Genomic DNA, 24,330 nt, shown 5'->3' with positions numbered 1-24,330 from the left:
GTTACTAAAGTCTGTCCTTAAAAGGATACTCTCATGGGAGTTAATAGTGCTGCTCTAGCAGAATTCTGCACTTAAATCCATTTCTCTTACGGCCTCGGGGGACACAGGAACTGTAGGGGTTAAGCTCCTCCCTCCAGGAGGCAGGACACTGAGAACAAAAAAATCTGGGCTCCTCCTCTCCCCCTATAGCCCTCCTGCTTAACTCCCACAACTCAGTTTTTCAGTGTCCTGCATCCAAGGAGGTAGGGCTTGGCCTCTAGGAGGCCCCACGCAAGGATTCTACGGTCAGCGCTTAGCGCTGACACCCGGGGTAAGAGGCCGGAGTCAGGTAACAATCCTGCACTCTAAAGGTGAGCCCCCGCCGCGGGATTCCTCGTCTGGGGTTTTGTAAGGCTTGCTGCAAGCGGACCACCCACCATTCTAGGGCCTGCCGACAGGGCAGAGACTAGGGTTGGCCAGACGGAGAGGCTCGTGAGGGAGAGCTGATGTCCCCTGTTGATGGCCTCTCATCTCACGGGACTCCCTCGGGGTAAGTAGGCAGCAGGGGGTGGCTCAGTCTCGCCCTCCCGGAAAGTGGGTGAATTGCCTACTCTTTCCCCCCCTCCCCCCTCATGCAGCCTAGTCCGGAGCGCCACCTGGGAGGGAGTGGCGCAGGGCAGTCTATGCGCACGGCAGGCTAAGGCGCGCTGTGCCGTTGGAGGGGAGCAAGCGTATAGAGTGACGTCACTCTCTTCTCTTCCGGGTTTGCGCTCTTCGCGCCGAAAGGGGAGTTTTCTTCTGACGCTTCCTGGGAGGCTCCAGCTGGAACGCTTACTGCGCAATTGCGAGACGGCGTTGGAACTGCTAACGCTGCTCCCTCCAGGCACGCGGACGTTCTTAGGGCTGCTAGGACAGGTCTGTGGGGTATTTTTTTCTGCTGAACGCATATTGCCAGGGGTCAGGCCTGCAGGGAAACATGTTTTCCAGGGGAGGGAGGGCGAAGGCCACTGCTGCCGTGACCTATCTTGCCTGCACCTTATGTAGTGCAAAGTTTGCCAAGGGACAGGGGGACCCTGTCTGTGCAGCATGCGCAGCTTCAGGGGAATCATCTGCCCCCTTCATTGCACCTGAGGTCGCAGACCAAAGGGAAATTATTAATGCTTCATCTGCCTCTGGGGGCTCGGCGGGCGCTACAGCATCCCAAGCCTATACTGTGGGGGATGTTCCTCCACCCTGGGCGTTGCAGCTGTCCCAATCCCTGGCTAACTTGCAGGGAATTGCGAATCTTTCCACTTCATTGGATAGGTTCGTATCTCAATTATCTGTTCAGCCCCAGACCAAGCATAGGAAGGTATCCAGCAAGAGAAAGCACCTTCTTTCCACGTCGTCTGCAGAATCGGCCGACGACATTGGCGTCTCTGATTTCAGTGAGGGGGAAATTTCTTCCTCTTCATCTGAGGACATTCCTGATCCCGACAGGGAGGTCCCTCATGATATTGAGGGTCTCATTAGGGCCATTAAAACTTCCCTACAGCTGGAAGAAACATCTGGTTCTGGTTCTAGGGCTAAGGGTCCATTTAAGCGCCAGCGCAAGCAATCTGCTGAGTTTCCCTTTCATGATCAGTTGGGGGAGATTATCCAGCAGGAATGGGACTGTCCAGAGAAGAAGTTTCAGCCTTCTCGTAGGTTTTCCCGTTCTTATCCCTTTGCTAAGGAACTTACAGAAAAATGGGGGGTTCCTCCAGCAGTCGATGCTCCAGTGTCACGTCTTTCCAGGAATACAGCACTACCCGTTCCAGACGCCGCAGCCTTCAAGGATCCCAGCGATAAACGTCTGGAGGGATTCTTACGCTCTATCTTTATTTCTACAGGTTCTGCCTTCAGGCCTGTCATTGCAGCAGCCTGGGTCAGCAGGGCTATGGCGGACTGGGTTCAGGAGCTACTAGATGGAATCAGAGATAATGCATCTCGGACGGATCTATCCGCACTGGCAAACCAGGTTTTGGATGCCAATGCATTTTTGGGCGATGCCCTCCTTGACTCCCTACAGGCTTCGGCCAGAACTTCGGCAACAGCGGTAGCGGCGCGCAGAGCGCTCTGGCTCAAGCATTGGACAGCTGATCTCAGCTCCAAGAAGGCTCTAACCTCCTTGGCCTTCAAAGGCAAGCGACTGTTTGGCGAGGAGCTTGAGAAGATAATATCGCAGGCTACTGGGGGAAAGAGCACCTTGTTACCCCAGCACAAGCCCCGCCTTAATACAGGACAGAGAAGGGGTAGGTTTTTTCGTGGCCAAGGCTTCAGATCAGCCAAGGGGGCTTCTTCTCCAGCTTCCTCTCTGCCAAGGAGCAGGTTCCAACACAAGAACCGTCAGGGATGGCAGCCTCGTAAGAACCAACAGAAGCCTTCTACAGACAAGTCTCTGTCCCAATGACAGGACAGGCCCTCCACTCCCAGACCAGGTGGTGGGGGGACGCCTACGCTGGTTTCGGGAGGTGTGGCGCGAATCTGTGTCGGACGCCTGGGTTCACGAACTAGTGGCGGAGGGGTACAAACTAGAGTTTCTGTCCCGTCCTCAGGATCGATTCTTTCTCTCAAGGGTGCCTCAAGGAGATCCAAAGAGAGAGGCATTCTTCACGGTGGTATCAGGACTACTCCACGCTGGGGTCATCGTACCGGTACCAGAAGACCAACTCTTCCAGGGCTTCTACTCGAATTTATTCGTGGTTCCCAAGAAGGATGGGTCATTCCGTCCAGTATTGGATCTCAAGGGGCTGAACAAGTTCATCAGATACCGTCGGTTTCGCATGGAGACCATTCGTTCCGTGATACGATCTCTGAGAGAGGGCGAATTCTTGGCGTCTTTGGACATCCAAGATGCGTACTTACATGTTCCCATTTGGCCAGGACACCACAGATTTCTACGGTTTGCGTTCTTCCAGCAACACTACCAATTTGTGGCACTTCCCTTCGGCCTTTCTTCGGCTCCGAGGGTGTTTACCAAGATCATGGCAGCAATGTCGGCGGTCCTGCGTTTACAGGGCATTTCCATCACGCCGTACCTAGACGACATTTTGGTGAAGGCGGCATCCCTGAAGGAAACCCAGGACCATCTAGCGATTACCATCAGAACATTGGAACAATTCGGGTGGTTGATCAACAGGAGGAAATCATCTCTCCTTCCTTCCCAGGTCATGCAGTTCTTGGGACTGATCCTAAACACATGCTCACAGAGAGTGGTCTTGCCACAAGAGAAGCAGGAAAAGATGCGACGATTCGCTCGGCAGCTCAAACAGATCAGGACGCCGTCGATCCGGTTTGCCATGCGGGTCCTTGGGCACATGGTGGCAACCATGGAGGCAGTACCCTTTGCGCAGTTTCATCTACGGCCGCTGCAACTATGCATCCTGAGGAATTGGAGGAGCTCCTCTCTGGATCAGAGGTTCACACTGGATCAGGTTACACTGCGGTCACTACAGTGGTGGTTGAACCCTCTACATCTGGCCAGGGGGCGGAGGTGGGGAGAGACTCGGTGGGTGATTCTCACCACCGACGCCAGCCTGACCGGATGGGGGGCAAGGTTCGCGCAGAGGTCAGCCCAAGGAAGATGGTCTCCCGTGGAGTCCAGGTTACCCATAAACGTTCTAGAACTCAGAGCAATTTACCTCGCTCTGCGACAGTGGGAGGATCTTCTGACAAATCTCCCCGTGAGGGTGCAGACCGACAATGCGACCGCGGTCGCATACATAAATCACGAGGGGGGAACCCGCAGCTCAGCAGCCTGGTTGGAAGCAGAGAGAATCCTGTCTTGGGCAGAAGCTCGAGTACCAGAGATTTCGGCGGTATACATCCCAGGCATCCAAAACTGGGAGGCCGACTACCTAAGTCGTCATCGTCTAGATCCGGGGGAATGGGAACTCATCCCAGAGGTGTTCGACATGATAGCGCAAAGGTGGGGACAGCCGGAAGTCGATCTCATGGCGTCTCGTTTCAACAGGAAAGCACCAAGGTTCTTTGCAAGAAGCAGAGACCCGCAGGCGGCAGGGGTGGACGCCATGACTCAACCGTGGCGGTTCCAACTCGCATACGTATTTCCGCCCATTCCAATGCTGCCTCGAGTTTTAAGGAAGTTTCGTCAGGAGAATCTGCGGTTGATCGTAGTGGCCCCCTTCTGGCCCCGGAGGGCATGGTTCACGGACCTCATAACACTCTCCTTCGGCAATTGGTTTCATCTGCCGAGGCGTCCAGACATACTCCAGCAGGGTCCAATATTGCATCACAATCCGGACGTACTAACTTTGACGGCGTGGCTGTTGAGACCGCTATCCTGAGGGGTAAGGGGTTGCCAGACACGGTCATCGACACTATGATTAAGGCAAGGAAGCCGTCATCGGCCTCGGCTTATTATCGAGTATGGAGGGCATACGCATCCTGGTGCGATTCTAAGGAGGTTCCCTTTGACCAGTTCGATCTTTCTCGTATCCTTCTGTTTTTACAGAGGGGTCTTGAAGGGGGATTGAAGGTAGCATCCCTGAAGGTGCAGATTTCAGCCTTGTCAGTACTTTTTCAGGATCGACTGGCGTTAAGGGACGATGTTCGCACTTTCATTCAGGGAGCTGCACATGTGGCACCTCCCCGCAGAAGACCAGTCCCAACATGGGACCTCAATTTGGTGCTTAGATATCTTCAAGATGCTCCATTTGAGCCACTCGGTTCGGTTAACCTCCCGATATTGACTTGGAAGGTTGTCTTCCTCATGGCCATTGCATCGGCCAGGAGAGTTTCAGAGTTGAGGGCACTCTCCATATCTCCACCACTCATGGTCTTTCACCAGGACAAGGTGGTGTTACGGACGGTGCCTTCTTTCCTTCCTAAGGTGGTGTCTTCCTTCCACGTCAACCAACCTATTGTGGTGCCATCGTTTTGTCCAGAACCGAGGAATGAGAAGGAGAGACGTCTTCATTCCCTGGATGTTGTCAGGGCCTTGTCAACATATGTGAAGAGAACTTCTGCCTTTCGAAAGTCCGAATCTCTATTCGTGATTCCCTCAGGTCCTCGGATGGGGACAGCGGCGTCCAAGGCTACTCTGTCACGGTGGATCAGAGAGGCAATTCGGCAGGCATACTTAGCTGCTCACACGACTCCCCCAGAGGGGATCAGAGCTCATTCGACTAGGGCGTTAAGTACCTCTTGGGCATGGAGGAATGATGCTTCCGCTGATCAGCTGTGCAGAGCTGCCACATGGTCCTCCATCCACACATTTACTAAATTCTATAGTTTTGATACCTATTCTTCTGCCGAAGCGTGTTTTGGCAGGAAGGTCCTGCAGTCAGTCGTCTGTTCAGACTGAAGCAGGCAGTTGGTCTTTGTTTCTTCCCTCCCTAATTACGGGTTTGGGACTGCTTTGGTAGGTCCCTACAGTTCCTGTGTCCCCCGAGGCCGTAAGAGAAAAGGAGATTTTTAGTATAACTTACCGTTAAATCTCTTTCTCTCTAGGCACTCGGGGGACACAGGAACACCCTCCCTGAAACAGGTCTCATTTGAGATCATAAAAGGGGAATGTGTTTTCCCGGGGTGTTGACCTTCTGGTTATATGTATATAGTTCTTGTTATTCTGCTTGCTATCGAAACTGAGTTGTGGGAGTTAAGCAGGAGGGCTATAGGGGGAGAGGAGGAGCCCAGATTTTTTTGTTCTCAGTGTCCTGCCTCCTGGAGGGAGGAGCTTAACCCCTACAGTTCCTGTGTCCCCCGAGTGCCTAGAGAGAAAGAGATTTAACGGTAAGTTATACTAAAAATCTCCTTTTCTCAAAAGAGCAAACAGATATAGAGAGAGATATATATATATATATATATATATATATATATATATATATATATATATATATATATATATATATATATATATATATATATATATATATATATATATATATATATATATATATATATATATATTTTATTTATTTTTTACATCTGACACGGGGCTAGACATATTATCAGTTTCCCAGCTGCCCCCAGTCATGTGACTTGTGCTCTGTTAAACTTCAGTCACTCTTTACTGATTCACAGAACCCCTTTAAAATGTCTGTGGGGAGCCTGTTCACTTGTTTTTTTTGTACTGAGGTAAAAAGCTGACACCAATAACCTGTTTTGAATAGTAATAGCTTATATGTAAACTGCTTATCCATCAGCATGTTTGAATAACTCCCTATATTTTAGAAGCCAAAAGCAGAACATTCATAATTCCTTGCTGGAAACAAAGGTTTCTTACTGGAGTGCCCCCGTAATAGAGCAAATGTGACCTGTTCCCCTCAAATTATGCACCTGATACAATTTTATGTGACAAGTTTTGCATAAATGACTTGATGTGGCTTTTCACAGTGCAGTGTCCTTTAAAGGTGTTCCTTTACTACTGCAGCGTTATCCGCTCAATAGACCATTCATTCATGTTGTGTTACAGATCTGTCATGTTAAGGATTTGTCATCCTTCATGCTCTTATTCTGCTAATAAGCAGAATGTTTCAAGCACATTTTATTTAATGTGCTTTGTGTTCCTTAGGGACATTGTAGACTTATTACTGTGCATCCTTTCCATGTTAGTTAAGTACTACCCTAGCCTTTCCCTTTGTGCTGAGCAGCTAGCCACTTTGAAGTGTATCTGTCATAACCCTGTTTATCCCTATAGTGGCAACTCATTAACACTCTGCTTAGGTGTCAAATGTAACTTCTTCATTTGAGCAAAGCAGGAGGACAAACTCTGTACAGTCCCAGTTACCCTTTTATTCTATTTATTTTAACCTTCCTTTTGATTTGCTGTAATGATTTTTGCTGCTTGTGATCCCATATGGAGAGACAATCCTTTGCTAATCTGTGCTTTGCATTGGCTTTCTGCTTTTTGTCTGTCTTGTCTTGCTTCTGTTTGTCTTGCCCCATTCCCACCCTGCTTTTTTCTCTCTGTGTTCATTTCTGACCCTTCCCTTCCCTTGCTTGTTCCTGTGATGGCTTTGATTGCAATGAAATCCAAACCAAAACCAAATCACACACAAACAAACAAAAAACCCAAAATCAATCCAAAATCCAAATTACTTGGGCTCCTGGCTCTGCTTGATGATCTGCGCACCCCCCGTGTCCCTCACGTGACGTCCCCTGGCTGATGGCTTCCTGGCTTGCGTGGTTCGGCTTCTCCGTTGTGTGAACATACAGTTCACCCAAATATGGCCTTCTCGCTGATAGGTACCACTTCTGTGAAAAGTGCTTCAACGAGATCCAGGGGGAGTGCGTCTCTCTTGGTGATGACCCCACCCAACCTCAGACGTAAGTACCTTTTTCTTTATTTAACACTTCATTATTCTTAGTGTTCAGTAGATATTTAAAGTGGACCTGTCACCCAGACACACAAATCTGTATAATAAAAGTCCTTTTCAAATTAAACATGAAATCCAATTTCTATTTTTTATTAAAGCGTTCATAGCTGTTGTAAACTCATTTAAAAATCTCAGATGTCAATCAAATATTGTCTGCCCCTCCTCTATGCCTAAGGAATAGAGGCAGGGCAGGCAATTACTTTCACTTTCCATTCAGCACTTCCTACATGTCAATGCTCTCCCCTCATTCCCCCGTTCTCTTCACCATTTAATTGTGTAGCCAGTTACATGGGGATGGACATCAGGTCCCCCATTCTGGTGCACAAACAAGATTCTGAGATGATGCAAGACTTGCCTTAATAACAGCGTCCACAATATGGCTCCTGCCTGCTCCTGCCTCTATAATTATGAATTCCCAGGAAACAAGATTGAAATAATTTATATAGTGTAATTAAAGTTAATTTTGCTTGACTAATGTGATACAATAGGATTTTGAATAATTTTTTTGGGTGACGGGTCCCCTTTAAAGCTTTATTATTCTTAGCGTTCAGTAGATTTAGTAACACGATGTGCTAATGGCTTGTTATACCATTGATACAATAGCTATTCGTGAATGAGTGACTTCACATTTTGTATTCTCGATATACGTAGTGCAGACACCATGCAGTCAGCCGCATAGGTGCTAAGTACTAGCTTATTGTTCAGTGTGTGGTTTTGTAGTTGATGAAGTTTTCATATAAAAAGTTTTCTACCAACATTTTTGTGATCTAGTTCCAGTATAAGGGGTAAGTTTTGTTGGTGCTGTTGGCTTTCCAGTGTATAAGGTAGTGTTAATGCTTTTTACTCTGTAAGGTGCCATGTTATGAATTCTCCAGCAGGTAGTAGCACTGTATATTGGTTGATTTGTAGTTGTTGATTAGGGACAGTAGCAGCTCCTCATTTTTTCCTTCACCAGTTCTCCTGTTCCTTTTTCATGATACTGCTGCTTTTGCCCCACTGTTTTTCTCTTTGCTCTACCCAGATCCTCACCCTTTTCTTTAGCTCCTGATTTGCTGACCCCACCTTTGCTCTAGCTCCACCCTTCTGAGCCCTCCACTGTAACAGCTTTTTCTCTTGCTCTCACCCCTTCTCCATCTTCTCAAACTTCCTCTTTTTTCCCCCCTAAATCTTGTTCTCCTTTTGCTCAGTGCTCTCCAGTTCTCCTTTTTATTACTGGGCGCTGTAATGGATTTTCACAGTTGTTTACTTGTCCCTTTCTGCTTCAATTTTCTTTTCTCCAAATGCTGGAGAAATGTATGTAACTTATGCCTTTTTCATTTTTGTATCTATTCAGCACCATCAGTAAAGATCAGTTCTCCAAAAGGAAAAATGACACACTGGATCCAGAACAGTATGTAATCCTTTCTATTTGTCCCGCCACAATTTTGAAACAGTATATCTTGCACTTCCAGACTAGAGTGTTAATTGTTTTCATTTTGCTCTGTTAGTCTGCATCCACTAGCGCGGTTATAGACGAGAAAAATTGACAAGGATTTACATTGATTTGTCTTCTCCCACTGGTTTGCAGAGGCCAGGACTGGGATTCAATATAAGCCCTGACATTTCAAGTACACAAAGGCCCAAACAGCCCCTGCCATCCCACTAAATAGTAGCTGTTTATTGCATCTTACAGCAAGCCTTCTGGCATGAATCCACATGTTGCCAGTCCAGGCCTGAGTGGCCAGTAGAATGTATAAACATTGTAGCACATGGCTAAATCCATGCTTAAAAAACGCAGTTTGCTATATACACTTTTGTTATGTGGACCAGCAATTTGGCACTTGCCAATAATGTTTGTCAGAATACAGTTTCAAAATGACTGTCTAGTCCCTGGGTTAAAAAATGTGGATGTTCGGATGGTAAATGGGATGGGGAAACTTGTGAAGACTGAGTTATATCCTCTCTGATCTAGATATGTGGAGTGCTTGGAGTGTGGTAGAAAAATGCACCAGATCTGCGTGCTGCATAATGAAACCATCTGGCCCACAGGGTAGGTGTCTTATTTCAGCATTAAGCTATATGTTCTCTTTGATGAAGGACATTCTGATTCTGACATTTTTGTTCTGTTTGTAGCTTTGTATGTGAAGGCTGTCTAAAGAAAACAGGCCGAACCCGGAAAGAGAACAAATTTTCTGCCAAGCGTAAGTACTATTATTTTGTTGGTTTTGAGGCTAAAGTACGTGTAATATCGTTTTTTAGTCTATTGTTCTGATAGATTAATCCATTTATTTTATCCTAGGACTTCCAACTACAAGGCTTGGCTCTTTTTTGGAGAACAGAGTCAATGAATTCCTGAGAAGGCAGAATAATCCTGAGGCTGGAGAGGTGACTGTTCGGGTGGTCCACGCATCTGATAAAACTGTGGAAGTTAAACCTGGCATGAAATCGAAGTAAGCTGTTTTTTTTTTTTTTTTAAAGATCACACCATGCCTTGTATTGTTTTCAGGGCTTTCCTATATGCACATGTATAATATTCTGTTAGTTGCATGTACAATCTATTTTCACAAATAAATATTCTTATATTTCTGTGTTTGTGATGTAAATGTTGCTGGTTATATGTTTCATGAAAAACACATAACTGGAAAAATTACTTGAAAATTTTGAGTTTTGAACATTATAGTGTAAGTTCTTAATGCTTTTTACTTTTGGAAACTAATGATAAGTGAACCAAATTGGCATGCTTGAACAGTTGTTATAAACTCTTGGAAAGATACACCCATGCATCACCATTCATACATCAATAGTATTTTCTCACACAATTGTTGTAATATACAGGTTTGTGGATGCAGGGGAAATGGCAGAATCCTTCCCATACCGAACAAAAGCCTTATTTGCATTTGAAGAGGTCGATGGAGCTGAACTGTGTTTTTTTGGTATGCATGTGCAAGAATATGGCTCTGACTGTCCCCAGCCCAATCAAAGGTAGGCATTTTGTGTCTGTCTTCCTTCCTCCAACCAAAATTATGTATTGGTTTAGTTAGTAACCTTTTTGACTTTTTTTTTTTTTTTTATCTCCAGGCGTGTTTATATTTCCTATCTGGACAGTGTACATTTCTTTCGCCCAAAGAGCCTTAGAACAACTGTGTATCATGAGATTCTCATTGGCTATCTGGAGTATGTCAAAAGACTAGGGTAAGCCTATTTTTTAGAATGTGTGATGGGGCAAATATGGCTCCAATTTGTTGTTTCCAAACTCATTTTAGCTATCCTGCAATAATGTATAATACATCACATTGTGGCATGCATACGTGCAGTGTTCAGGCAGCCATTGAATGATTGTGGGTCAAACATGTGAATGACTTGTACAAATTGGACACTGCTGGCATGCCTGACATTCTTGATGAAAATGGAAGATGATGGCAGTCTTGCATTTAACAAATGTGTCTGGGCACATTTGTCATTTGCAAGCCAAAGCAAAAAAAAAAAATCCTTTTAGATTAAAATCTGTGTGCCTGTTTTATTCTGCTTAATATATGATAAAGAAGAATCCTAGCTATCAACCCCTTAAAAATGTGATGCATTCATGCATGCAGGCCAATGTTTATGACAAATTAATCTAATTAGGTGCACCAGAGCACAAGTCACATGAATGGGGGCAGCTGGGAAACTGACAATATGTCTAGACCCATGTCAGATTTCAAATTTAAATATAAAAAAAATCTGTTAGCTCTATTGAGAAACTGATTTCAATGCAGAATTCTGCTGGAACAGCACTTTTAACAGATGCATTTTGAAAAAAACACTTTTCCATGACAGTATCCTTTTAAGGTAAAAAAAGACTTATATCTGTGCTTCTTTGCCTATAGAGGTTTTAATTCGATCTTGATTCACTTATTTGTGTTCTCAGGTATACAGCGGGACACATATGGGCCTGTCCTCCCAGTGAAGGAGATGACTATATATTTCATTGTCACCCAGCGGACCAGAAGATCCCAAAGCCCAAACGCTTGCAGGAGTGGTACAAGAAGATGCTGGATAAGTCTGTGTCTGAGCGAGTAATTCACGATTACAAGGTTGGTATTACTCTAAAAATGATTTCTCTGAAATAATTAAAATGCAATAATAAAGTATTATTACAGGGACAATGGGGTATAGCTAGTACCACTAGGAGGCAGGACACTACACTAAAGAAAAACTGGCTCCTCCTCTACTGGCTATACCCCCAACAGGAGGAGCTTAACTCGGTTTTAGTTGTGTCCTCAGGAGGTTAGGACATTTTATTTCTAGTCCAACACCAGAGGGTTGTTCTAGAGTAGACTTTTACACTGTGTAAAGGATCTTTGTTGGCACCCTCCATCATAGGAATCTGACTCTGGGCTCCTCAATGTGTTATGCACTGACCACCTAGCCAAAAAACTCATCTCTTTTCCTTGCAGGAGGAGCTTGAGCTGGCCGGAAGACAAGAGGCGAGCTAAACCCCTGTAGGCAAGGTTTTTTTTTTTTTTACAGGGAATGTGGGGGGGGGGGGGTTCGCTCGCTCTCCCTCTTCTTACTCAAAGGATAGACCGTCATCCACGCTGCATCATTTTCTCCAGCAGCCAAAAGACAGCAGCCTGTGAGAGAGAGTGGCAGTTCCGGTGTCAGCTGCAGTCAGACCAGAGTCTGCGGGTCCAACAGCAGAAGTGCCCCTTTAGAGGGAAGGGGAAAGCTTGTAGGCGCATTGTTACATTCACAGCATCGGGTCCTCTGCACATAGGTTCCGAGAAGCGGCAATTCCAGTGTCAGCTGCAGTCAGACCAAAGTCTTCGGGTCCAACAGCAGAAGTGCCCCTTTAGAGGGAAGGGGAAAGCTTGTCAGCGCATTACGCTACATTCACAGCACCGGGTCTTCTGCACATAGGTTCCAAGAAGCGCTGAACGCGCACTGGAAAGACTGCTCTTAAGGCAGCAGCGCCATTTTGAAAATTGGCGCTACACTTACCGCCTTACGACCATGACTGTCACGCAATTGATCTCGAATTCTAGATGACGGCCGCCATTTTAATATCATTACCACACTAACATCAGCCCTGGAAGCCTGTTAGCTAACCTTCTCTCACTGGCCCTATACGAGAGCAGCTACAGAGCTCCACAGAACACAGGGGCAAGAGGGAATAGCACAGTCCCAAGGACTAGGTAAAATCCTCCTCTGTGATGTTTCTCTCTGCAGGATAGTGACGGCTAGGGGGGCTTAGAGACATTTATTACCGTGACCAGTTTCTTCTGACACGCAAAATTACTCCTACTGTCTGAATGACAAGGTGACAGCATTTTTTCCACATGTGCACCTTCTGCGCCAGTATAATTTTTGGCCTGTGCCAAATGCTGCAAACGCTTACTATCAGGGCATAAAAAGCCCATATGCGCCAGGTGTAAACCACTGTAACAAGGCACTGAATCTCCAAGACCTGCTCCACCCCCAGCTGAACCAGGCGGTCCAAGGGGAGTCATCTGCTCCAAGTACAAATGCACCACCAACCTCAGAGCACTCAGTCCCAGAGTTGGCATCACAACTAGCATCAGGAATACCGAAGTTGGCACAGTCCCTGGACAAGCTTCTGTTCCAGCTGGATAACCCTAAGATGAAGCCCTCAAAACATCTGAGGAGGACAGTGAGACCCCCCCCCAGGCATTTTTCACATCTACCTCCATGAGCGCACAGATCACGATGAGGAAGAAGCACCTAGACTCTCAGTGGATTCTCTAATTTCTTCGGTACTACAGACTCTTCAACTTCAAGAACCAGAAGCCTCTTCAGATTATTCCTAGTTTTTTTTTTTTTTTTTTTTAAACGGCACAACAAGCCATCACCTGTGTTTCCTTTTCACTCTCCGCTTCATCACACAATTCAACAGGATTGGAATAAGCCGGAGAGACGGTTCCAAACTAATCGTTTTCTAAAGTTATATCCATTTCCGGCAGAGCTGACAGAGAAGTGGACTTCTCCCCCCGTCAGTGGACACACCTGTGTCCCGTCTTTCCAAGAACATGGCCTCACCAGTTCTATTATAGCCATGGCATGGGTTAGCCGAGCTATCCGATCCTGGTCAGAATCTCTCCTACTGAGATTGCTGCGGGGGCACCTTGTCACGGGCTTTCCCAATGTGCGAGCCTTCACTAGATGCAACACAAGTCATCTGCAGATCTTCTGCACTTGCAGTAGAAGATCACAGATCACTCTCGATGAAACTATGGTCAGCAGACCTTTCTTCCAAAAAATCTCTGACATCCATTCCTTTCAAGGGGAAGCTCCTGTTTAGACCTGACCTGGACAAGATGATTAGCCAGGCAACAGGAGGTAAAAGTACCTTACTGCTGCGACCAAAAGCACGCTCTTCCTTTCATAGGGGCAAGTTTTTTCGTAGCTCCCAAGCCAAAAGCTCAAGGTCATCTCCACTGAGACAGCCTTTCGCATCCATAGGTCGCTTTGGTACCAAGCAAAGACCTTCCTGGCAGAACCGAAATTAAAAGCCAAAGACTGGGGACAAGACTAACTCAGCATGATGGTCTGCCCCCACCGCCAGGGGGGAGACCAGGTCAATTTGCAGACGTGTGGCTCGCAAACATTCAAGACTCCTGGATTCATGAAGTTATCTCTCAAGGTTATCACATAGAGTTCTCATCACTCCCCCCTCATCGCTTTTTCATGTCCAGGCTCCCTCAGGAGCCAAGCAGACGCACAGCATTCCAGCATTCCAGGACGTCATTTCCAGCCTTCTTCTTGCAGAGGTAATAACACCAGTACCTCATGGGGAACTCTTCAGGGGTTACTACTCAAATCTTTTTGTAGTTCTTAAAGGAATAGTTCAGTGTGAAAATAAAAACTGTGTAAATAGATAGGCTGTGCAAAATAAAAAATGTTTCTAATATAGTTAGTTAGCCAAAAATTTAATATATAAAGGCTGGAGTGAACAGATGTCTAATAAAACAGCCAGAATCCAACTTCCTGCTTTTCAGCTCTATAACTCTGAGCTAGTCAGCGACTTGAAGGGGGGGCCACATGGTACATTTCTGTTCAGTGAGTTTGCAATTGATCCTCAGCATTCAGCTCAGATTCAAAAGAAACAGATATGACCCGTGTGGCCCACCCTCAAGTCTCTGATTGGTTACTGCTTGGTAACCAGGGTAACCAGTCAGTGTAAACCAAGAGAGCTGAAAAGCAGGAAGTAGTGTTCAGACTGACATGTTATACATGAAATCACTCCAGCCTTTATACATTACATTTTTGGCTAACTACATTAGAAACATTTTTTATTTTGCACAGCCTATCTATTTACCCAGTTTTTATTTTTACACTGAACAATTCCTTTAAAAAGCACGGATCAGTCTGCCTCATATTGGATCTCATGGAGCTGAAAAAATGTATCTGCCCAAGAAAATTCAAAGTGGAGTCCCTTCAATTAGTCATTGTGGCAATGTCTCCAGGGCAATTCCTTATTTCCCTCGACATAAAGTTCCTACATGTACCTATTTTTCCACCACATCAGAAATATGAGATTTGCCTTCAGATTCATCACTATCAATTCACAAGTCTGCCCTTCGGCTAACATCTGCTCCACGGGTATTCACCAAGATCATGGCTGCAGCCACAGCGGTGATCTGCAATGCAGGAATTTCCATTACACGTATTTGGACAATCTACTGATCAAGGCACCATCCTTCCATTAGGCCCAAAGGTCCCTCAGGGTGACAATGGACAAACAACAGGAACTCGGCTGGGTCCTGAACAAGTCTTCTCTGATACCTAATCAATCCATGATATTTCTCGGTTTGCCATTCAATACTCACACAGAGGGTTTCTCTTCCTCGATAGAAGGTTCTTCACCTCCAAGCCCTAGTGAAATCGCTATTGCAGAAACCACTACACACAGCCAGATTCTGCATGAAGGTATTAGGGGAAATGGTCTCTACAATAGAAGCGATGCCATTCGCAAAATTCCATCTCGGGGAATCACCATCTAGAGATGAAAATCTCTCCTCCAATAGATTAGTCTCTCACCAGACACGGGCATCCCTCCTCTGGTGGTTACAGACCAACCACCTCACCAGAGGGAGACACTTAGGGGAACCCTGCTGGCCCATTCTGACAACCGACGCAAGTCTCTTCGGATGGAGAGCAGTCCTCGAGGGTCGGTCTGCACAAGGAAGATCGAAATCAGAAGAAAAGAAGCTACAGATCAACCTACTCGAGATGCGGGCAGTCCAAATAGGCCTCATACATTGGCAGCAGGACTTGGTAGGTCAGGCTGTGAAGATACAGTCGGATAACTCCACAACTGTGGCCTACATCAACCATCAAGGAGGAACGAGAAGTAGAGGAGTGCTAAACAAAATAAAAGCTCCTCTTCAAATAGGCTGAAACCCACCAAGCCATTCTGTCAGCCATCTACATACCGGGGATTCTGAACTGGGAAGCAGACTTTCTAAGCAAGACAGTCCCTGGATCCGGGCGAGTGGACGCACAAAGATTAAATCTTTCATGAAACAATGCAAAGGTGGCTAGTGGACCTCATGGCGACCCGGCACAACAGAGAAGTGCGAGCCTTCCTGGCCCGATATAGGAATCCCCTGGCCTTAGACAGAGATACTCTGACAGCTCCCTGGCAGTTTTGTCTGGCTTACTCCTTTCCACCTCTGCCTCTCCTACCCAGGATTATCAGAAAGATGCAACGAGAACAGACCACTCTCATTCTAATAGCGCCAAAGTGGCCACGGAGATCCTGGATCACAGATCTACTCAACTTGTCTGTAGAAAAACCCTGGACCTTGCCGTCACTTCCAGACCGCCTCACCCAAGGTCCAATACTTCATCCTAACCCAACCATGCTCAACTTGATGGCTTGGCTCTTGAGACCCATATCTTGACGAAAAAAGGTTTTCCTCCGGCTGTGGCACACACACTTTGTTCTGCATGCAAACCAGTTTGACAGGGCCTATCACAGGGTTTGGTCTACGTACCACCAATGGGGCAACCGACACACAGCAAAATTCAGAGTACTATCCTTACCTAATATTCTAGAATTACTACAGGAAGGTCTCTCCATGGGCCTGTCTTTAGGCTCCCTCAAGTTGCAAATATCAGCGTTATCAGTGCTTTTCCAGAAACACCTGGTACTACGACCAGATGTCAAGACCTTCATGCAGGGGGTAGCTCATGTAACTCCCCCCATACGGACACCAATCTCTCCATAGGACCTCGCATTAGTGCTACGCACAGTACAAAAGCCACCTTTTGAGCCGTTAGGTTCAGTGTCTCTTCAATGGCTCACCTGGAAAACCGTTTTCCTCCTGGCAATTGCCTCAGCAAGGTGCTTTTCAGAACTCAACATATCCGGTTTTTCACCAGGACAGAGTAGTTCTTTGCACAGTTCTGTCCTTTTTGCCGAAGGTGGTCTCAAATTTTCACCTAAATCAGGAAATAACTGTTCCAACATTTTGTCCTGCACCCACAAACCAGAAAGATACGGCATTACACATCTTGGACCCAGTCCGGGCCTTGAGAAAAGGAGATTTTGTGTACTCACCGTTAAATCTTTCACTTCAGTCTCTTGGGGGACACAGTTTCCCTCCCTGGATTGAGACCCTCGCCATTCGTTAGACATGTTGGACTTGTTACAAGTTACTATTATTGTTTCCTAAAGGTTTTCAAGTTACTTTCCTGTGGACTATGGTACAAACTGAGTTAAGTTCCGCCTGCTGGGGATATAGCAGTGGAGGAGGAGCCAGTTTTTCTTTAGTGTTGTATCCTGCCTCCTAGTGGTACTCGCTATACCCCATTGTCCCTGTGTCCCCAAGTGACTTAAGAGAAAGAGATTTAACGGTGAGTACACAATCTGCTTTTTTTTAGTCTGTGTTTCAGTATTGAAGTTTTGACAATAGCCAGCAGGTGCCACCCGATTTTCTTCCTATTGCATAACCGATTTCTGTTTACCCTTAAGATTAACTGTTTAAGATCATTGAAGGTGTTTTAAGGGCCAGAATCTACCTGTTACTGCTGGTTTGACTGTGCACGTTTTTTCTGCTGTCCAACTTCTCACATTTTGCAGGTTTTAAATTTTAAATTTTAAAATTTTAATTAAAAGTAGGGAGGGGTGTGTGTATGGATGCTGGGTTTTCATTTGGAGGGGTTGAACTTGATGGACTTTGTCTTTTTTCAACCCAATTTAACTATGTAACTATGTAAATGCTTGTGTTATGCAATGTTATAGCATCAATTCTTGTGACGTACAAGAGTACTACGAACTACATCAAAATCCTGTATATAATCCTGTATATCTATTTTTTTGGTGTGTAATCTTCAGCTCCTGTCAAGATGGCCCAGGTGTCAGAAGCAGGAATGCATTATCCATTACATAACAAACATAAGAATATTAAAAGGGTGTCGCGTATAAAAGTAGAAGACTTGTATAAGCGTTTGGCGTGACTTAGTATTTTTGCAGCTATGACTTATTTTTGCAGCTAGATGGAACATAATAATGTAAAATAATCTCATGTTCTTTGCTGAGCAGTTGCAATGAGACTTGAGTGCAGTGGAGATAGGAGAGATTTAAAGTTGCCCCAGAGATTCAAAATATATCTGAATTAACCTCCATATAAAAGAAGAGACAGAGTTTAAACTACTTTCTTCTACTTACTTCTAACCAGATCTTAGTCTGTTCAACCTAATCTTTTCATTGATACATGGCTAAAGGTGGCCATACATGCACCAATATTATTGTTCGAAAGCTGTTTTGTATAATTGGTGCGTGTGTGGTGGGATACAAGGTGACAGATATCAGTAAAAAGCCTTTGATATCTGTTATCTCGTCTGTTGGGCAGAACTGAACATTTTGATCGGGCATCTTCAAAAGTGTATTGTAACGTTACAGGAATAATGTCCCAAAATGCCTTCCCAAGAATGTGAATTGCCGACAGAATGGCAATCGGATTGCTTCGTTTTCCCAAGTTGCCTCACGTGGAAACGTCAGACGACTTCGGGAAAAAACGATGCGTTCCGGTGGGAAGGCATTCCGGGGAGATTAGCCCAAAGAAGAAGAGATTTGTCGCTGGGTGACTAATCTCCTCGGAATCCTACTGTGTGCCACCAGCCTAATGGACAGCGTTTCGGATTTGCCTGATTTGGCCCACTCTATGTATATAAATATATGGGGAGGCTGTTTTGTGTCCTCTAAAGTATCTCACCAGTTGAAATCTTCTCCCTATCTCTCCCACTATAAACTCTAATCCTCAGATTATCTTGTTCTTCATTTATACCACCTTGACAACTCTCTTTGCAGGACATCTTTAAGCAAGCAACAGAAGACCGACTGACCAGTGCCAAGGAGCTGCCATATTTTGAAGGGGATTTCTGGCCAAATGTGCTGGAAGAGAGCATTAAAGAACTGGAGCAGGAGGAGGAAGAAAGGAAGCGGGAAGAAAATACCAGCAATGAAAGTATTGAGGTGAATACAGTTATGTATACACAAACATACAAAATCTTTCTAGAGTTGCTAACGGCTGCTTGAATTACCATGTCTTTCTGCTGCTGACACTTTCCCCACCACCTGCTGAAACTTTCCCCACCACGGTGTAAGAGTCTAATTGATATTAGTCATGTTTTGTGACTCTCCATAAACCTGCTCCCATTAATCTATGCTAGATATATCTGTTATTTCCTTTTGTATGTGCCAAAATTGGGTTATTTTCGATGGCACTAAATGTCGGTACAGTCTCTCAGTGCAATGTGGATGGAGGACAATATGGTGGAACTTGGGCAAGTCCATCACTACGTAAACGTTGTTCTTTTTTTGCCCTGTACCTGCCTCCTCTTTGCGGAAGTCATGTTAATGTCACTGGAATACAGTTCTTGCAAAGTACGTTAAATCTGGAGAAAATGTTTTTATTTATTTTTTTAAATTGTGATGCGAGTGACCGATTGTAATTCCCTTAACATTTATAATTGAATACAGGTTGGGAAAGGAGACAGTAAAACTGCAAAGAAGAAAAACAACAAGAAGACCAGCAAAAACAAGAGCAGCCTGAGCAGAGGGAGTAAGAAGAAGCCTGGAATGCCAAATGTGTCCAATGACCTATCACAAAAACTCTATGCTACAATGGAGAAGCATAAAGAGGTGGGTTCTGTGAATGTGGCCCTCCAATTAAATAGCATACCTGACCTAGATTGTAGCAGGGGTTTTTTTTTACAGGTGTGCCTCGCAGGGACCAGTTGAGTTATTTGCTACATTGTCACTCTTGCAGGGGCTTTATAATTATAATTTCGTTATCAGCGGTTTTCTTTAAAAAAAAAAAAAAAGTCTACAACTGAAGGAATGAAAGAACAGGTCAGAGGTGTAATAAGTTAGGAAAGAACATCACAAGAGAATGAAGGTTTTTTTTTTTTTTAAAAAAAAAAAAAAAAGGTAAGGTTGAACTTGGACGTGTGTCTTTTTTGAACCTAACTTACTATGTATACCATAAGCGTGTAGGCAGTGCAGCAATGTGTACAAAGTCAAGTAGTTTGCTTATACAAAGGGTCCATTGTGACAGGCTCCAGATATTCTGTAGTCGCTGCAACCGGTTGCTTCCCCCCAGTAGACAGACATGGGGCCAAATTCACTAACGGGCGAATTTTCATCAGCGACCGCTTCGCCACACTCCGCTCCACCGCCAGGCTTAAATTTGTTAATGCTACGCTAATTCTCTAAAATGCGAGGTTGCGTCTCAAGGGAGATGTAATGTGCCCAGTTGTAGTTGAGTTTTGTAGCATTGTTTCAGGGCGTTGCTACTAAACTTAGCAGCATGTCAATGCAAGTTGTTTTGTCTTTTTTTTTTGTGCAAAATTTGAGTCTTTGTTTATATTTGTAAACTTTTACATTCCAGGTATTTTTTGTCATCCGCCTTATTGCTGGTCCAGCGGCCAATTCCCTTCCCCCAATTGTAGAGCCGGACCCCCTAATTCCTTGTGATCTGATGGATGGACGGGATGCCTTCCTTACACTCGCTAGGGATAAACACTTGGAGTTTTCATCTCTGCGCAGAGCGAAGTGGTCTACAATGTGCATGCTAGTGGAGCTTCATACACAGAGCCAGGACCGCTTTGTCTACACCTGCAATGAGTGCAAGCATCATGTTGAAACTCGCTGGCACTGTACTGTTTGTGAGGTAAGACCTATACTAGAAGCAGAACCATTGGTAGAATATAGTCTACATTATTTTGTAATAGATTGGGGATCTGTCAAGGGGGTGGGATACAAGATTTCATTGATATATATTCAGGACATTATTTGTATACAGTATATTTTTTAAATGTATATTGAAGACCTTTGTATTACTGTCTATTTTAGAGTAGTCTAAATGAAGGATCAAGCCAGCTTTTAACATCAGAAATTATTTTTATAATGTTTTCCTCATTTCTTTTACTAGGATTATGATTTGTGCATCACCTGCTACAACACAAAGACCCATGAGCACAAAATGGAGAAACTTGGGCTTGGCTTGGATGATGAAAGCAACAACCAACAAGCAGCAGCAACCCAAAGCCCTGGAGATTCCCGCCGGTTGAGCATTCAGCGTTGCATCCAGTCTCTTGTACATGCCTGCCAGTGTCGCAATGCAAACTGCTCTTTGCCCTCATGTCAGAAGATGAAGAGAGTCGTACAACACACCAAAGGCTGCAAGAGGAAAACCAATGGAGGGTGTCCTATCTGCAAGCAGCTTATTGCCCTGTGCTGCTACCATGCTAAACACTGCCAAGAAAACAAGTGCCCTGTGCCCTTCTGCCTCAATATCAAGCAAAAGCTACGTCAACAGCAGCTACAACATAGGTTGCAACAGGCTCAGATGCTGCGACGTCGTATGGCCAGCATGCAGAGAACTGGTGGGGTTTGCCCTCCGCAGAGTTTGCCTTCTCCAAATTCAGCTGGCCCTTCCACACCAACAGGCCAACAGCCCCCTACTCCACAGACTCCACAACCACCACCCCAACCTCCAACTCAGCAGCAGCCTCCAACACCTAACAACATGTCTCCCTACAGCATGGCACGTGCTGAACCCCCTAGGGGCATCTCCCAGGGCAAAGCAGCTGGGCAAATGACTCCTCCAACACCTCCCCAGACTGGACCAATGCAGCAGCAGCAACAGATTCAGGGTCCACCTCCAGCTGCTGTGGAGATGGCAATGCAGATACAACGGGCTGCAGAGACACAAAGGCAAATGGCGAAAGCTCAAATTTTCCCTCGGCCCATAATGAACCCACATCAGATGCAAACTATGAACTCAATGCCACCCATGGGAATGAACCCTCAGCAGGGCCCTCGGGGTCCAGTTCATATGGATTCTGGCATAGGGCCTGCTGGAATGCAGCAACCTCCACAACAGCAGCAGCCACCTCCGCCTCAACCACAGCCTCCATGGGTGCAAGGTGGAATGCCCCAGCCCCAGTCAATGCAACCGGGCATGCAAAGATCACCTATTATGTCAGTACCGCAGCAGGGACAGCCTATGAACATGAATCCCCAGCCTGGCATTGGACAGGTGCCTGGAGCAAGCCAAACAAAACAAGGCACACTGCCACAAGCTGCTCTGCAGAACCTTCTTCGTACTTTGCGTTCTCCCAGCTCGCCCATGCAGCAGCAGCAGGTTTTGAATATTTTGCAATCAAACCCACAGCTTTTGGCTGCCTTTATCAAGCAACGAGCAGCAAAGTATGCTAGTAATCAGAATGCACAGGCAGCTGGCAACATTCCCAGGATGCCTTCCCAGGGTGGCCTTCCGCAGGTAGTGCATTCTAATCCTGGCATGCAAGTTATGAACCCTATGCAGGCAATTGGCCCACGCCCTGGCATTCCTCAGCAGCCCCAGGCTCCTCAACAGCAGCCTCCACAGCAACCCCCTATTCCCCAGCAGGGGATGGCAGGAATGAATCAACAAGGTCAGCCAGTAAATATCAATCATGGTGGGATTTCCCCTCAGTTCCGTGAGATACTCCTGCGTAGGCAGCAAATAATGCAGCAGCAGCAGCAACAACAACAACAGCTGCAGCAGCAGCAACAACAACAACAACAACAGCAGCTGCAGCAGCAGCAAGGAGCTGGACCTGGAATGGTTAATCATAACCAATTCCAGCAGCACCAAGTCATGTCTGGCTACACACAGCAGCAGCAACAGCGTTTCCAGCACCATATCCAGATGCAGCAAGGAAGTATGGGACAAATTAATCAGATGCCACAGGGAATGCCGGGTGATGCATCGAGTGGTCTGCAGAGCTTTCAACAGCGCCTCTTACACCAGCAGATGGGATCTCCAGCACAACAAAATCCAATGAGCCCACAACAGCACATGTTGCCAGGCCCTGCTCAGTCCCCTCATTTACAGGGACAGCAGCTTCCTCCATCACTTACCAACCAAGTGCGTTCTCCCCAACCTGTGCCCTCTCCACGTCCCCAGTCACAGCCCCCACACTCAAGCCCGTCTCCCCGTATGCAGCCTCAGCCATCCCCTCACCACGTTTCTCCTCAGACCAGCTCTCCTCACCCAGGATTGGTGGGGCCTGGACAAGGCAACCCTATGGATCAAGGACACTACGGAAGCCCTGATCCTACTGTTATGCTTTCGCAAATGGCAGGTCTTCATGGAGGGGGGGTGCCAGACCTTGGCCTGGGTGCAGACAACTCGGACCTTAATCCCAACCTCTCACAGAGTGCACTAGATATTCATTAGAGGTATAGGGTATAAGGGATCTTTTGCTACCCTTGAGTAGTGACTCCTAAGAACACGCAATTCTGAAAAATAAACTTATTTTCGGCTCAGACTGACTTTTTATACTGAAGAAACAGCTGTTTTGTTTTTTGTGGGGACGGGAGGGCGTGCGGGGCTTAAGGTTATTTTTCAAGTTTTTTTTAATTATTTTTTTCAAGTAATGTTATCTATTTTTTTTTTTTTTTTTTGTGGAGTTCTCCAGAGCTGCTGAGCTCAGACCTATAAGGATCTGCAGAGCGTGGGGAGAGGCAGATATTAATATTATTATAATTATTATAAAGAATATTTCCAGTGGCTGGGCCCATAAAACAGCCTTCTGATCTCTTCCTCTGTTAAAATGCACAGTGCATTCCCTTGATCCTAACCCCCCCTGACGTCCAAAATACACTTACCATTACTTCCTATGTTTTTTCTGTATTTTTTTTTTTTTTTTAAATTAATGAATGTGTATAGTATTGACTGTTTTTTTTATTTACTGTTGGACGGTTTCTGTATAGGCAAAGTTAGTGTTTCCCATCCTGCAATGATCCACTCGTAAACCTTTTCACTCTCCCCAATCCACACTCGGCACAAGCTGTGATCATAGCCATAAGGTGTGTGTATATGTATATATGTATATATATATATATATATATATATATATATATATATATATATATATATATATATATATATATATATATATATATATATAATATATATATATATATATATATATATATATATATATATATATATATATATATAATAAAAATTTTTTTTTTTTTTTGGATTCCTTTAAATTGTCTGCTTGAATCACAGCTGGAAAGGGCTTTTAAGGTCCGTTGCCCTAATTTTGGGCATGAATGGGTTATTTTGGTGAGAAGGGGCAGTTGTGCTCCTAATACAGAGGTTTTCAGAGGATGGTTTAATGTTGCTTTAAAACAGAAGATATATATACATGATGATATATATATATATATAAATATAAATCTATATATAAATAAAGTAAAATAACCCCATTCTTTCTCCCCACCTTACCCTTTCTTTACCAAAAACCATTTGGTTAAATGGCAAGAAAAATGTAAATTTTTTTACCCTTGAACCTCTTTTACCATTCAAAAGAACCCCGTAAAAGTATGTTCTGTTAAGCCAAGTATTTGCAACATTAATGGTATTTCTACACATTGGAGAGGGGCTACAGAGAGAGATTTTCTTTATTTTGCTATATTACGGAACCAGCCAGGTCAGATGTACTA

At 45.2% G+C, this 24,330-nt stretch overlaps 1 protein-coding gene across 7 annotated transcripts in view; it reads left to right on the top strand.

The window, feature by feature from the left end:
* ep300.S (E1A binding protein p300 S homeolog) overlaps positions 1–23,631 on the top strand; it is a 56,096-nt gene extending 32,465 nt beyond the window's left edge. For 4 of the 7 annotated variants that reach the window (XM_018261145.2, XM_018261149.2, XM_018261146.2 and 1 more), the window contains exons 20-31: positions 7,180–7,290; positions 8,674–8,730; positions 9,292–9,369; positions 9,453–9,520; positions 9,619–9,769; positions 10,155–10,301; positions 10,398–10,511; positions 11,227–11,392; positions 18,634–18,798; positions 19,306–19,467; positions 20,216–20,497; positions 20,759–23,631. In XM_018261145.2, the coding sequence (XP_018116634.1) occupies positions 7,180–7,290; positions 8,674–8,730; positions 9,292–9,369; positions 9,453–9,520; positions 9,619–9,769; positions 10,155–10,301; positions 10,398–10,511; positions 11,227–11,392; positions 18,634–18,798; positions 19,306–19,467; positions 20,216–20,497; positions 20,759–23,053 (3,796 nt within the window). In that variant the 3' untranslated portion in view covers positions 23,054–23,631. The remainder of the gene's footprint in view (positions 1–7,179; positions 7,291–8,673; positions 8,731–9,291; positions 9,370–9,452; positions 9,521–9,618; positions 9,770–10,154; positions 10,302–10,397; positions 10,512–11,226; positions 11,393–18,633; positions 18,799–19,305; positions 19,468–20,215; positions 20,498–20,758) is intronic. The other 3 variants (XM_018261147.2, XM_018261150.2, XM_018261152.2) reach the window with 1 other exon arrangement.
* Positions 23,632–24,330: the final 699 nt, after the last annotated feature.

This window comes from Xenopus laevis, chromosome 4S (assembly GCF_017654675.1).
Source record: "Xenopus laevis strain J_2021 chromosome 4S, Xenopus_laevis_v10.1, whole genome shotgun sequence".
In the NCBI taxonomy this organism is placed as follows: Eukaryota; Metazoa; Chordata; class Amphibia; order Anura; family Pipidae; genus Xenopus; species Xenopus laevis.
This window is presented reverse-complemented; position numbering and strand designations above follow the sequence as displayed.